At 51.3% G+C, this 14,812-nt stretch overlaps 7 protein-coding genes across 7 annotated transcripts; 2 read left to right on the top strand and 5 right to left on the bottom strand.

The window, feature by feature from the left end:
• Nucleotides 1-1,362: 1,362 nt before the first annotated feature.
• NUU61_003302 (putative AT DNA binding protein) lies at nucleotides 1,363-5,075 on the top strand (the record flags this gene model as incomplete). Its single annotated transcript, XM_056653884.1, has 2 exons — nucleotides 1,363-1,876; nucleotides 1,930-5,075. 2 exons carry the CDS (start codon nucleotides 1,363-1,365, stop codon nucleotides 5,073-5,075), a joined length of 3,660 nt encoding a protein of 1,219 aa, XP_056514951.1.
• A 943-nt stretch (nucleotides 5,076-6,018) lies between these two features.
• Nucleotides 6,019-6,911, top strand: NUU61_003301 (uncharacterized protein; the record flags this gene model as incomplete). The annotated part of the gene is made up of 2 exons (XM_056653883.1): nucleotides 6,019-6,528; nucleotides 6,654-6,911. The coding sequence occupies 2 exons, from the start codon at nucleotides 6,019-6,021 to the stop codon at nucleotides 6,909-6,911; spliced, it is 768 nt and encodes a 255-aa protein (XP_056514950.1).
• Nucleotides 6,912-7,057: 146 nt separating this feature from the next.
• On the bottom strand, nucleotides 7,058-7,825 carry NUU61_003300 (HHE domain protein; the record flags this gene model as incomplete). Its single annotated transcript, XM_056653882.1, has 1 exon — nucleotides 7,058-7,825. The coding sequence occupies one exon, from the start codon at nucleotides 7,823-7,825 to the stop codon at nucleotides 7,058-7,060; it is 768 nt and encodes a 255-aa protein (XP_056514949.1).
• A 289-nt stretch (nucleotides 7,826-8,114) lies between these two features.
• Nucleotides 8,115-8,981, bottom strand: NUU61_003299 (putative methyltransferase; the record flags this gene model as incomplete). Its single annotated transcript, XM_056653881.1, has 1 exon — nucleotides 8,115-8,981. One exon carries the CDS (start codon nucleotides 8,979-8,981, stop codon nucleotides 8,115-8,117), a length of 867 nt encoding a protein of 288 aa, XP_056514948.1.
• Nucleotides 8,982-9,229: 248 nt separating this feature from the next.
• On the bottom strand, nucleotides 9,230-10,256 carry NUU61_003298 (agmatine deiminase family protein; the record flags this gene model as incomplete). Its single annotated transcript, XM_056653880.1, has 3 exons — nucleotides 9,230-9,269; nucleotides 9,450-9,800; nucleotides 9,874-10,256. 3 exons carry the CDS (start codon nucleotides 10,254-10,256, stop codon nucleotides 9,230-9,232), a joined length of 774 nt encoding a protein of 257 aa, XP_056514947.1.
• Nucleotides 10,257-11,124: 868 nt separating this feature from the next.
• Nucleotides 11,125-11,491, bottom strand: NUU61_003297 (uncharacterized protein; the record flags this gene model as incomplete). Its single annotated transcript, XM_056653879.1, has 2 exons — nucleotides 11,125-11,396; nucleotides 11,431-11,491. The coding sequence occupies 2 exons, from the start codon at nucleotides 11,489-11,491 to the stop codon at nucleotides 11,125-11,127; spliced, it is 333 nt and encodes a 110-aa protein (XP_056514946.1).
• A 712-nt stretch (nucleotides 11,492-12,203) lies between these two features.
• Nucleotides 12,204-14,115, bottom strand: NUU61_003296 (Sds3 domain-containing protein; the record flags this gene model as incomplete). Its single annotated transcript, XM_056653878.1, has 3 exons — nucleotides 12,204-13,301; nucleotides 13,370-13,733; nucleotides 14,054-14,115. 3 exons carry the CDS (start codon nucleotides 14,113-14,115, stop codon nucleotides 12,204-12,206), a joined length of 1,524 nt encoding a protein of 507 aa, XP_056514945.1.
• Between the last annotated feature and the right edge of the window lie 697 nt (nucleotides 14,116-14,812).

Genomic DNA, 14,812 nt, shown 5'->3' with positions numbered 1-14,812 from the left:
ATATATATCTAGTATATAAAAAACTTACTCTTTAGTTATATATTTAATATCTTACCGAAGAGTAAAAGATAGTATTCGAGATATTTAGATTCGAAGTTAGTAGAAAATTTATAGATTAATCCGATTATATAAAGATAACGGAGTAATTAGTTCTAGATAGATTTACTGATAATACTAAATATCTAAATAAGTATATAGTCGATACTAAATAAAGGCCTATTTATCTTTAGGATATTTTTATAAATATTTAAAAGAAACTCTTTTTAGTTGATTAATCTTACTAATACTAAATTATATCTATTAGATTATAAGTATATATTTAGTATATATTAAACCTCTATTTAATATACCTTAGATATAAGCTTAGTAGATACTTCGTTTGTATTTTATTAATCTTATTCCTATCTTTTAAAAAGGTTCTCTTTAAGGTAAATAAGATAAAGAACCCCTTCACGATCTATTACTAGGTATTCTAGTAATAAAAGATATTCTTGGATTTTAGAAGTAATAACTGATTTATACATATTTATACTAATAGTAATACTATACTTATAAATATTAGTTTATATTAACCCTATATTAAATTAGGATAGAGACTACGAGGATTATTTATCTGATTCTGATTAATAAAAAGACTATTTATCTTGTCGTTGTAATTTAGATAAACTATTATTTTCTTCTTTATCTAAAGAAACCACTAATAGATTATCCTCGAAGGTATAGTTTCGCTATTTTATATACTTAATATATATTTAGGTTATTAAGGGTCTAAAACTTATATTAGTTATATTATAAAGGATATGATTAAGAGTATAAGTCACGCGTTGTGTGGAAGAGAGGAATTTAGATAGGTGTAATAGTGGACTAATAATTTCTGGTCGTCGAAAACGAGGTCCGAATGACGGACTATGGAAATACTGTGAAGATGATATAGTGAGGTGATAATAATATAAAGTTGAGAATTTTCTTTTTATATATATAAAATAAGATTAGGTAATAAAAATATTTTGGGGCCTAGTCGACTTAGCGAGCTAAGGGGGCCCCCAAAAGTCGGCGTAATATTCCACCGATTTTTGGGGCCCGCTCAGTAATTTTTGGGGCCCCCTCAGCTGGGTGCCCGAAAGCACGAGCCTCCTGGGCTGTTAGCCCGTGGCTGAGTCAGCTGCATGTCACTCCCATCGGGAGAGTTGTTTACCGCAGGTTGCCCCGCGCTTTTCTCTCGTCGCGATTTCGAGCTCCAAATTGGAGTGTGTACGTTGATCCCAACTTCAATTCCTGTTTGGTTGTGCCAGCGCATTCCAGGGTGCGCTCTCTCCACCCCCTGGCGGCACGCGTGCCTCCCGAGATTCCTTCGCATGCGCCATGTCGACCTCGACGCGCGAGTCCAGCTCCTCCCCCGATATCTTGGGTCCTCCAGGCGATGCCGACTACCTAATATCATCGCCGATCAAGCCATTTGCCGGCCGTCAAAGTTGGCTATCTCCCGCCAATATCAGACGTCAACAAACCCCGGCTAAGCGACCGCGTGTCAGCCTAAGTCCCGCGAAAAGCGCGCATTCGATTCAGTTCAACGATGTGGTGCTTCCTGGATCGCCGACAATGAAGCTCAACGGTCGCCAGAGGTCGCTGTCACCCGAAAAGATGCAGCAGGACGGCAATGTGAGCCCGTGGCGCATTCGAGTCACGCTCGAGGCTACGCAGGATGAGGAAAACCAGGGCAGCCCGGCGCGCAAGCGATTACGACCGTCGACCATGACAACCAAAGTCCCTTTGAAAGATGATAGAAGCCCATTGATGGAGAAGACGCCTGCTCGGCGACGGGGCCGACCAAGGAAACCAGATATTCAGGCGCAGAATGGGTCGCCGTTTCCAGGGAGTCCGGGCCATACCCCGGGAGCGCGAGGGGGAGTCCACAGAAAGGGAAACGAGGCAGGCCGCGCAAGGGTACCCCCAAGCCCAAATCTCAGGAGCTGCTGCAGGTTGATGACCAGCCAACTCCCACAGCCCAGCTCGCTCAACATGGAAGCCCAATGGACATCATTGCCGATGGGGCTGGGGATGGTGATGCTGTTCGACAATGGAGTCCCATGAACCTTGCTGCCGACAGAAGCTCGGAAAGCGACTCACTGGGTGGCGATGATTTCGCCGTTGCGGATCTCACGATACCAACACAGCCTGGCTCCGAGGTCTGGGACACCAGCGCCCGCCATGAATATGACCGACAGACCTACGACACGCCTACCATCGGCGCCACAGAACATCACTTTCTTGATCGTGACGACGAGAACCTACACTCCACTCCTTCCAAGATGCCATCGCCGACTCGGGATAGGCTGACCTCGTCGCCAAAATCCAATCATCGTGCCAGCCACACTCCACCACGAAACTATCCGACACCCACACCTACCTCCTCGCCGATCGAAGAAGATAACCAAGCCGAGGAAGCCGACGTGAACGAGGAACCCGGGACAGACCAGCACCCGGAACCCGACCCAACCGACGACCACCAAGAATTTGATTCTATCATGGAAAGTGAAGGGTTTACTATGATTTCCTTGGACACTCTTCCATCAGCCAAGCAGCATGGGTTGAGCTCCAGCGCCAAGATGTCTACAAGCGGCGCACCCAAGCCATTCACGGATCGCGAGAACGGCGTGGGACAGCGATTGAAGCGCAAGTTACCTGGAACGATTGATGACCTGCGAAGCGATTTTCATGCCCAAAAAACGTCTAGTCCAATGGCTAAAGATTTTTCTCCCGGCCCACGGAAGCAAATTGAACCAGTGTCAGACCATTCAGCGACGAAGAAAAGTCTTGTTGATTATGATGTTTTTTACCCCGAGATCCCTGCAGCGCATCTGTCCGAGGTATCGGCTGCACCGAAAAGAAGGACCTTCACAAGCCTAGCGAGGCTTGTTCGTGTGGGCATAGCCCTCCAAGGACCGTTCCAGCCTCGAGCGGATGAATGGCCCGGTAATAGCAATGCTGACCGCAAGAGGCGTCTTGAAAATGCTTTTAGCACCTTCAGCCCTGAGACTCAGCGCGAGTTGAGGGTTGCATTGGGCCTGGGACAGGAGCTTGCTATGCGACGGACATTGGCGGAAGAGAAGGCCAGAGAAGAGATGGATGCGGAAGATATGGTTGCGCCGATGGAGGAGGAACAGGAATACGATGAAGACGTCGATGAGAATGCAGCAATGCCAGAGGACGAAGAGGAAGAGCAAGAAGAGGAGGAGGAGGAGGAAGGCAACTTCGATGAGGAAGATAATGACAGACCGACCGAGGAAGAAGAAGATGATGATGAATCTGGGTTGTCATCGCCCCAGCTAACGCAAAGGGGCGCATTATCCTCCGCAAGAGCTCAACGGGAGGCCGAATGGCAACAGACTCGAGAGGCCGTCAGTCGCCACGCCCAAATGGCAGCCAACGCGGGCTCGACCATCTACATCGACAGCGATGGAGAGCTAACGCAAAAGGATGGGGTTGACGCCGAAAATGAGGACGCCAATGAATACGACGCTCAATCCCAATCCGAGATCGACTCTCACCACGAAGAGCCTCTAGATGCGGAGCCTGAACTTGTACCTGAGCCTTTTTCTACCGTCCAGCCAACAACGGCAGGAGACGAATTTGATGAGGGCGAGGATGGCGAAAACGGAGAAGACGACGGAGATGATGATATCTGGCAATTGGAGGCTCGGGACCACAGTCAAATCTCGCATCATTCTGGAAAGGATCACGCGCAGCTTCTGGCAGAGGAGGCCGCTAGTCCTTGGCGGCAGATTGCTGGACAATCTGCACACCAAAATGGCTTGAGTTCTTCTCCAGCCTGGAGGAACGGAGAAGAGCGTGATACGGCGTACTTTGGACAGTCCCACATTCGCAAGTTGCGCGACGAGGAGGTCGACTTGTCGGCCGTGCTTGGGCAAGAGAACACGCCAAACCGTGCCCGCTACTACAATGGAGGTAGCACGCCTCGGAGTATCCTGAGCCATCGATCCTGGGCACAGCCTTCCTCGATTAATGGATCTGCCGCGAAAGGTTCTGCGCCGCATTCGACTGGGAAGCGTGTTCGGTTGCAACCGCTCTCACCGTCCCCAGACGAGATGTCCCAAGAAGATGAACTCAGCTCTCCGGTGGCAGCCAACGAGAGTCCTCAGCTGAAACGGCCAGCGAAGACTAACGGCGATAGCCACGTCTCTGATCATGCCCCCAGTGAAATTGGTCCTGCTCAGGCAACCCCGGAGCCTTCACGGCCGCCAAATGGGGATGCTCCGTCATCATCTTGGTTCCAGCGGATCACGGATCTCACGCCAAGATGGTTGAAAGCTCCCATTAGATTCAGGGATGAAAGTGTCAGTGCTATCTCAGACGAAGTCGAGGGTGTTCAAGAAAATGAGCAAGAAGACGATTCAAAAAATGACCGAGAAGATGAGCAAGAAGATGAAGAGGCATTGGCCAGCATCGAGCCTGCTCAGGAAATTTATGAGGATCTCCAAGAGGAGCCGCCTCTCCAAAACTCGGTTGAATCCCCTGCGAGATCATGGGATGAACGACCGATGTCCCCGCCATTGGAGGACCACGTGTTTATCCCGGAGGCAGACGAAGAAGAGGAACAGAGCGCTGAGCAGAGAGATACTTGGAATATCGCGGAAGACAATGTCGACCAAATGAAGGGCTATGACCAGCCCACTCAACCACGACCACTGGCGGCATTTGGCGACTTCTCTAATCAGCATTACTCGGCTCTTCGCCGGTTCTATCGAATGGCCAAGCACTTCCCCGAACGCTTTCCATATTATGACGCCCCGGGACGTGCCGCGATCATCGGTGATTGGATTTGGACGTCGAATGGGCGTCACGGGGTGCCCATCACGGAGCTCCAGTTCGCTGTCATCGACCGCTTTGTGCAGGAACTCTCTCGCGCCGATCTCCAGTACGGCGGAACGGGGCAGGTCGACTGGACCGAAGCTGATCTGCACCGACGGTTGATTAGTGTTGCTATTGGCGAGCAGATCCGAGAGGAAGAGAAAGCCAAGGCGAATCGTGGGGCATCCGTTGACACTTGGCGATGAATGGACCCGCCTTGTATCTTTTCTTTTTCTTTTTCTTTTTGTGGTTCTTTTTGTTGGTTTCCGGCGTGGCCCACAGTTGGATATGCGGTTTCTTGGCGATGGAGTCTGTGGTTGCATGCGTTTTATTTTATGATTCCCTCTCTGTTGATGGTTTATGGGTGTTTGATATACTCACTTGTATGCATGGTGACTTGGACTCGTGAGCGTGTACATGATTCTTTCTGATTTATACTGCCAAACCCCGAGGAATCCTGCGAACTCCTTGTATCTGCGTTGGATAGTGCATCGCATTAAAGAATCGCAGCCAACCACAACTCGATCTGCCACCCACAACGCTTGTTTTCCCGAGGATTGAATGTATCATGGATCAAGTGTAGTTGTGAGAACAGTTTCAGCGGCATGCGCGACACAGGATATGATCATGAACCGGTTAGATCCTCGGATTCAACACATTCAACACTTGTGTTTCAACAACACGGAGTCTCTCCCCTTTCGAGCATATCCCCTAAATAGATCAATGTGCAACCCCCTGCTCCTCAGCACTCTCACGAACACTACAATCCGAACGGGTCCTCGTTGCAATCTCAGCCGGCTGCAGCCCATCAACCCGTCTGGTCCAACCAGGATTTCCTCTGGCAACGCCCCGAATGTCTCTCGCGTGGGCCAAGGAGAGAGAGAGACACAGAGAGGGCGCCTCCGGCGGCCCTCGGATTTGCATTCCCCCCACTCTCGTGCTGCATCCTTGTTTTCGTCGTTTGGGCCCCCCCGGCCTGGGCTACAAGTCTATGGTCTACTCTCGTGGAAGGATCGTGTTTATAAAAACGCCAGGGGGTGCACCCACTACCGAGCAAAATGTACAGTTTTATTTCTAGTTCCAAGATCAGTTCAAGGTTGCGATTGCACACCCAGAGTCTACAGCGTCCAATGTCTACCCGCAGCGGCCATGTCGATGTTCGCAGTTGTCCAACGAGCCCTGCCCTTCTCGTCCTTTCCCATGCCGTGGAAACGACAACAGAGCCCAGTTCCTAAAGAGACAAAAGATACAAAAGAAGAAGAGGGTATTGAACCAACAGAGTCTACCCTGATCAGGAGGGATCCTGCATCCCTCCCCCCCGGCCCCGACCCGGACCTGCATCGTGACGTCGCTCATACCCTGCATGTAGCGGTGAAGCAGCATGTTGATCCCGCGAACCACGCGACCCATGAAGATGTGATCGAAGTCTGCAAGGACGACTCGGAAATAACTGCCGAGCGCTTGTCCTATCCGCAGACACCCAAGCAGCAGCAGTCCTCCGTTCGCACCCGACTGGCGCGCGTCGTCAGCTGGGCGAATATTGTTCCCAGCCAGTGCCGTTGGACCAGCGAGCAAGAACGCGAGCTGAAGACCGCGCAGAGACAGCTTGCGCGGTGTCAAAAGGCGTGGAGCTCGGAGCAAGAACTGTGGTTGACTTATGTATGTCCTGGCTTTCTTTCTTTCTTTCTTTCTTTCTTTTCTTTTTTCTTGAGACTACTGTCCGAAAGCAAAGATACCGAGAAGACCACCTTTCACGATATGATGCTTATTATTCTCATGTCAAGATCGAAGCCCTAACCGACGAAAAAGAGGCCCATGATGATTTCCTTCTTCAGCGATCCAGACAGCAAGAAGAGGAGCGGAACCAGTTCCGCAAGGCGTGGAAACGGCGTCGGTCTGTGGAGAAGCAGGTCCAGCGACATAAAGACGCGCCGGTAAAAGTTAGGGTTACGGGGCTAGGGAGGCTGCGCCGGCTGCAGCGGTATAGCTATCTCGGCCCGATGGCGACGACCGGGTCCGCGGCTGTGGCGTGTAGAGGGTGAGAGTAACTCGAAAAATAGAAATAGGATGTGAATCTTGAGAAACAGACTGTGTGCGGATGGCATGAGGGAGATGACTGGCAGAGTCGAGAGTACTCTACTCTATAATATACCGCAATAATTCAACTAAATTAACTTCACTCAATCGCCTATTTATTCTTTTTCTTATCATCCTGCACATGCGGCCACTTCCGAAAGATATCAGACACCAGATCCATGGGCGCAGTAAGCAACCCGACAGCAGTTTCAAAGGGCGGTTTACTAGGAGCCAGCGGATGAGACCTAGACGGCAAAAACATCTTAGTCCGCTCGAACGAGCGAGACAAGGCCTCACTATCCGCCTGCGAGAGGGCCTCCTCCAGCAGCCCAAGATCCTCATTCTCCTCCTGCCGAATATGGCGATCAAGGTCGCGCATCAGCGACTGCAGGGTCGGCACAAAGCGCGGATCCGTAGACGGCAGTTCCTGAAACGTCTTGAGCTGCTCCTTGATACTCTGGTGCTCGTGTCGGTTCTTGGCCGCGATGTCCGGCCCGTCCTGGACGTGCTTGGCGATGGCCGGGTAGACGACCAGCTCCTCGCCGATTGTGTGCCGCGCCAGTTCCCAGATGAACTGGTTCTGGTAGCGCGTTTGCTCGTCCGGGTTTGTTGAGGTCAGGATCTTGTGGCTGTGTGAGGATAGCTCGCGGTGGTCGTGCTGGATTGCGGGTAGGATCCGGACGTGGGCGGCTGGGGCTGCTGCCGCGTCGGTGAAGGTGCGCAGGGGCGGACCGATGTTCCCGCGGAAGAAAGGTGAGTGTGATGGGCCTGATGTGGGTGCTGCTTTTGTCGCTGGGTCGCTGGAAGCTGTTGACATGGTGGGTTTGTGGACTCGGATGTTGGGAATGCGAGGGTGTACGGCGAGAAGGAGCCGGATCATGAGCTCGGGGGGTGTTTTACAATTGCATGAAATGAGATGGACTACAGACAGTAATGCAGAAGACCATACAAGAGTACTGGACGGAGACCGGCGACGAGTTCCGTTCTCGTCATCATGATAATAGTACTTAGCCCTAAGTGGTCTGAACACCTCGAGGCTCCTTGGATCTTCATAGAGAGCATGACATGGATTAAAAATAGCTAATAAGACATAAAATGCACCACATAACACTCATAATACATCAATAGTGACCGTGAACTTGCTCCAGGCTTACCATGCATCCCAACCCTCACCCAAATACCAAAGCACGCACCTCAATGCTCTCCCTCGGTCGAGCCCCCTCAGGCGTCCGAGGATCCCAAAACGCAGAATGCGGCACCCACTGCCCAATAGCAGGATCCGACCGAGCCTGAGTATCAGAGCACTTAAGCAGCAAGCGTTCCTCCCCCGTCATGCCAGACCAATAAAGCCATTTTTGTGCCGGGTTAAACTGCACGCCCATAGTCTCGCCCGTGCGATTCGGGTAGCGATGCTGGATGGGAACGAGATCAGCGGCATCGACCGAGGCAGCTGAGGCAAACGCCAGCGGAGCCGACTGCACCGGCTCATCGCTGAGGGAGCGCCACACATTCACGATGCGGTAGCGGCCCTGCAGCAGGGCCTCGGCCTCAGCAGGGTCTGCGACGTGCAGCCGGACGCGCTCTTCTGCCGCGCGGGCTGTCTGGTCGACGTGCGCGCGGGTGACGGGCTGGCGTGGTGCGTCGGGGGTCTGGCGCCGGATCGTGTGGTCGAAGAGCACGATTTTGTGGGCGCCTGGGAGGTGGTTGAGGAGGAGTGCTTCTACTTCTGGGTAGTAAGTGTCGCGGACGGCGGCGTCGGAGTCGAAGGTTGTGTAGGTGGTGGCGGTGGGGATGTGTTGTAGTGCTTGGAAGGCGTCTTTGTCGAGGGTGAATTGTGCTTCGTCGCCGCGGATATCGTTCAAAGACACGTTGTGAGGCACCTCGCGATAGTTGCGCTGCGGGTGGCCCGGTGGTGGAGTCTCGACATAGTTGAAGGGCGCGGTCTTGTCCGGGGGAGGCGCATAGAAGGTGAGCTCGGCGGCGGTTGGGCCGCGGGGGACATAAGAGGGGACGGTGGTGGTGATAGTAGTGGTCATCTCAGATGGTAGTGTGGAATGTTCTGTGTGAACAAATGGATAGATTATGAAGTACAAGTGATAGACTGCAGAGGCAGACGCAGATCGTCTTAAATATTGACACCGCTGTATAACCTCGGGATTCGCAGTGAATTAGTGAGCATCGTCGAAGCTTGCATTTGTCATCTTGCGGAGAGAGCACGCAATAGGCGTGGCGCGATAGATTGTATACTTCCGAGGTCGTGACTTCGGCATTATTAAGCTTCTTTTCACTTCGACCGCACCACATCTTTAGCCAGGAAACATCGACTATTCTCACTTCTCCGGTGCAGGGATCTGCTGCGTCATGCAGTGGATACCACCGCCATTGATTGCAATTTCCATCGAGGAAGACCTGGACCACCTTTCTCTTAGGAAAGAGATTCTGAAGAATCTTCTTGGCCTTCGCATCGGCTTTGTAGCTCCCAAATCGTGGGGCAATGACAGCACCCCTCACAGTGCAGATAGTTGACATAGCCTAATACCATGTCTGTCTTTGATGTGTCAAAATCATTCACATCCGCCTCGGGAAGTTCAGTGATCTTAAGGCGTTGTCCCTTGGCATCAGTGACACGGGACAAGATATGCTTGGTTTCATCGTAAACCTTTGTCCACACCCCACTGCCCGGAGCAGGACGACTCAAGACGACTTTTCCAGGGGCATCGATGTGCGCATCAGTGACGTCCTGATCCCTCACGCCGGGGACCCAGATGATCTTGGAAACATTCAACACCCGGTGGAGTTCCCGCTCGATGGCATCTCGAGACATATGCAGGTTGCGGTTCGGGTTGAGGATCGAACTCTCTCTCTGTCGCCATCAAGGTTCCTTCGCCATCATTCTCGAGAGCTCCGCCTTCGAGAACGATCGACGACTTCACACGGGGGATCTGGCTATCCTGGAGGAACCGAGCAGCCAACTGGGAATTGTCGGCCGACGGATACTGTCCTCCCCAGCCATTGAAATTGAAATCGACCCAATGGAGATCGGAATACGGGTTCTCGCTGAACACAAATGTGGGAGCGATATCACGCATCCACGGCTCCAAGCTACCGCTGTCCATAGCTTTAATTTCCACGGCGTGATGGCTCTTCTCTTGAAATCTCTGCTGAGCATCAGGCACCTGGTCACGACTAACTAGAAGAATCACCGGCACGAATTCGGATATGGCTTTGGCGATGGCCGTCAGCTCGTTCCTCATGCGTACAAGGCTGCCATTTTTCTGGTAGTTGGGGTTTTTATTCCCCGGCCAGGCCATGATTGTCTTTTCGTGAAGTGGCCCTTCACCGGGCATGAAGAAGCCATTCACCGCAGCCATGGAAACACCGACTGTAAAGAAAAGACGAGAAATTAAGGAACACATGAGGGATAAAAGTGGCGAATAGCCAGATATAGAGGCCAATGAAGAAAAGAGTGTAGAGAGGATATGTGCAAAGTAGAGGAAAACTGCACAAAATCCGGAGATAGGATTGTGAAGAGATGCTGCTAAGGATGATTGATATACGGACAACAGCGATCTTTCATATGCTATAATTATAATCATATTATAAAAGTCTGGGTATGTCGACCTCGGCTGTTTCTTTCTTCATTCGGAAAACCGAGCGAATACAAATAATTATATTATATTGTTATACACGGCTGGCAAGGCCGGATCGACTCATCGCGAATTAACTTTTCGTCGGGAGATCAAGCAAATGGAAATAATTACATATTATATATATTGACGCCAAGCCAGTAGGCAACACAGTAAGTAGGTAGAGCAAGGCTACTCGGGAAGCCAGGCGAATAGAGAATATTATATAGTATATTTATTGTTGCTAAGCCTGTGGGCAAGCAACACCCTGGATCAGAATAAAAGGAGTAATATAGGGCTAGTAGAAGACGATAACGCCTATCTTCAAAGTCTAGAAGCCTAGGAACGTAGCGACAATTCATGTGAATAGCCATTGATTGAGGACCCAATCTCAGAAAGAATGCACTTGATTTAGTCTAGTCTCTTCTCTAAAGAATATCCATGTATTCGGTCCTGTATAGTAGCAAACAATACTAGGCCTATAACCATGACCTAGAGACCTTTCTCGACACCTCTTTTAGGGATGTGACATGGCATGGAAAAGACATCAAGATCAAATCCCACACTTATGGTGCGAGGCACCAAAATGGTTGTTGCAGTATTTGAGCGTTTCACAGTATTCTGGTCCACCGCATTGTTGCGTGATTTGATTCTCGTCTTGGAGATAGCACCAGGGCTGGCCGTCTTGCCAGTCCCCAGAAACGGGGTCCATGCTATCGGTGCTGCATTTACTCCAGCAATATGTTTTGCCGCAGTTGGGGGATTTCTCTGGAAGCAATTTTAGAACTGGATCTCGCTTCTCTTCTTCCTCCTCCTCCTCCTCCTCTTTTATTTTTCAAAGAGTAACGTATATACTTACCAGCAGCTACAACAGTCCCCAGAGCGACAAAGGCAAACCCAAGACTAGTGAGCAATTTCATCGTTGAATATATAAAGCGGAGGATAATTATAATTGATCAAGAAGTGAGTGATAGGAGAATGAAAGAGAATAAAAAAAAACATATCAAGGGAATCGAGAGAATGATAGCGGCTTTTTTATATGCTCTCTGGATACAACACTCCACGCCAGCTGACGGCCCACAAGTTCCAAGGAGATGGATGCTGTTGGTTATCAAGCGGTGTACATAAAGATTTTCGACCCCAACTGTTGGCTTATTTATTCTTGGTTACATTGCGCATGGTTATTTAGGAGGGAAGTAGCAAGAGAGCTTTTGAAAAACAGTACTATATATACACTCGTGCCATGTTTAGCAAAAGAAAGCGAGAGAAATCCTTGACTACAACTACCCCAGGGCTACATTGATCGACAACCTCTTATATCCATAAACTTGTATCAGGATCTGATAAATGCAATCGATTCTGTTCGCTCGACATAGCCCCAGAATATAATAAGGAGATGGGCCGGAGCAAGAGGAAAAAATAATAATAAACAGAGAAACCCCCATAAAACCCACCCTCGTAGATCCCGGACGCCGTTTTCGCCAGTTACCAGACGAATAATGAAGTAAAAGAGAGAAGGGAAAAAAAAAACAAAGAAAAAAAGAAAGCCTGGACCCTTCCCCGCTTACAGAACTCCGTCGCATACTCTAGCATACACCGAACCCCCTATGCAACCTCTGGCAATGCATGGTACTAGTGGTTCCGAGTACGCTTGCTGCTGCGCTCGCGCTCCATCCCGACGGGAAACATCTCGGCGCCATTGTGATGGCGAGCCGGCTGCCACTGGATGCCCATACTGGGCGGGAAATCCGGGTGCAGGGCGGAGTGGCGGTCCGGGTTGGGCGGGTGGTCGTCGACGGGGCCGGAGGGCACGGGCGCGACGGTCAGTTCGAGGAGGGAGGAGTCGATCCAGCTGGAGGGCTTGGAGGACAGCCGGTCCATGCGGGCGCAGTCGTCGTCGACCTCGTCGTTCATCAGCGAGGTCAGCGGGGGCGCGTTGCCGTTGGGGCGGGCGTGGTAGTTGGCCAGGACGTGGTAGGGCGGCGGCGGGCGCGTGGCCGGCTTGTCGGCCAGCTCGGCCAGGGCGCTGAGCGCTGGGTGCGCGTTGGTGCGTGTGGATCGCGTGGCGTGGTAGTTGTGGCTGGCGGTGCGGATCATGTCCGCTGCGCTGGGCGTGCCGTTGTCTTCGTGACCTGTGCCCTCGGGCGTGTCTTCGGCATCGGTGTTGTTGCCGTTCGTGGCTGCGCCTGATCCCTGGTCTGCGCGCTTGGAGGTCGCAAAGAAGTTCGTGGCGGCCACGTGTGCTTGGTTGGCGTGTCCGCTGAGCTCCTTGTCCGTGAAGAGAGAGTGGATCGAGTATGTTGGTGCCGTCTGCTGTGCCAGGGTTGCCTTGGACCGCTCTGCCGGTGTTGTGCCGCCCGTTTCCCGCACGGGCGACCCAGCATCTTCCTCGGGGGCCTTGCGCTTGCGCTTATTCAGGTCCGAAACGATTCCATTGTCCAGCTCGAGGTCGACTCGGTGACGCGTGTGCCGCGTCTTACGGTTGCTGTGAAGGCCGCCAGGGCTGGCCGGGTTGGTGATGCTGAACTGGTTGGGATGGAGGAGCAGCGCATTGGTGTCGGCGATGTCAAGTTGCTCCTTCTCGCGCATCAGACGCGCCCGCTTCCCGGAGATGGTCTGCACCAGACGTTCCCGAAGGGTGGCTGACAGCAAACTGAATTCCTCTTTGGCAAAATGTACCCGGAACTCGTATTCGCTCTCAAAACGGGCCAGGTTATTTTGATGTCGGTTCTGTGCGAGCAGAAAAGAAGGAATTAGTGATCCGGCCGGGGGAAAAAAGTGGGAAGGGGTTCAAATACAATTGTCTGAGCCAAATCGGTATCTCTCTGCTCCTTAACCTTGTTCACATCCTGCACAAACTTGGAGTACCACGTCCCCGACAGACTAGCCATCTCCTTCGCAAACTTGCCACCGCCCACGGTCTCCTCAATCAACTGCGCGATATCCTCCGCCGAGTCCGGGAGCGGACCGGGCTGGTAGGGGTCGGAATTGTTGATGAGGGTCATATCGCACTGCAGCGAGTGGAGCTGCTGACGGAATTGGGTGTCGCGGTTTTGGCTGAACGAGGCCGTCAGGTCGTGCAGACGCTCCTGGAGAGCGGTGCGCCGCTTGTCGCGTTTCGAGATGGGCGCAGAGCCACCGACACCATTTCCTCCAACAGGGCTTCCTGAGCGGCCGCGGGAGTGTAAGCCGCCATAGTAGCCGGGCCCCGTGCCGGGGGAGGGGGACCGGGGGAGTAGGCCATAGATTAGATTGACGGGTTGGGTTGGGTGGGGTGGTTAGGAAACTGTAGAGTTAGGGAGGGAGGGTGATGAACACAGGGAATTGACTCTTGAGATAGGGTTAACCTAGGACAGCGAGTCCCTGGAAATGTAAAATGAAGAGAATCGCGAAGGTTGTGGTAGCAGAGAGCAGACGGCGTCAGAAAAGCGGACAGCCCGTTGTAGTTCCTGATGCGGTTTAGATTCGGGAGGAGGTTTCACCGCGCCGATTTATAGTCTTCTCCCTGTGGACCGAGTGAGGGTTTATTGACGTGAATGAGCATTGTGAATAGAGCTGAGATATAGAGTCTACCATGAATGAATAGAAAAGATGTCCATTCATATGACAATCAAGTCAATATCCCCCATTTCTATTGTCTGGCCTCAATACCCCAGCCGCCGGATTGCCAAATGTTTGCAGCAGGGAATATGAGATATTCAATTGGAAAAAATGAACCCTGGATAGCTTTCAGACTATCCAAAGTCCACACAATAGCCCAGTAATCCCATTAATTATCTGGAAGCTTTGTTGTTCCTCAGACAAAATCAGGTTCTGTGTGCTAGAGGCTATGATGCCTGAGGCTATGCAAGCACATGGCATCAGCATCAACTTGGGCTGTCTAGGTAAACTTAGTAGTGCTACTGCTGCTATGCCTCTTAAATATCATCCAAAATTCATTTGTACTAAATTCCATCATCAAGACAGACCGTTCATCAATCCTTGCATCGCCAAATCAGTGGAACCAACAACCAGGGTATTCAGAGTCATTCCCAATGGGGTCAACGCAGACATGCAAGGTGGACAATCACCTCAAAACTCAAAAGAGAGAACCAAATCCAAACACCGGGGACTATTAGCAAGGGTCTCATGTCATATTTTGGCAGCAATCGGCCGCTGGAAGCCATTTTTAAAACACGATATTCCATAAAAAAAATGTGAGGGGGAAAAGAAGAAAAAAAGAATTTACGCGAGGCAAATTT

The sequence above is a fragment of the Penicillium alfredii genome (genome assembly GCF_028826965.1).
Source record: "Penicillium alfredii strain IBT 34128 chromosome Unknown utg000004l_segment0_segment0, whole genome shotgun sequence".
NCBI lineage: Eukaryota > Fungi > Ascomycota > Eurotiomycetes > Eurotiales > Aspergillaceae > Penicillium > Penicillium alfredii.
This window is presented reverse-complemented; position numbering and strand designations above follow the sequence as displayed.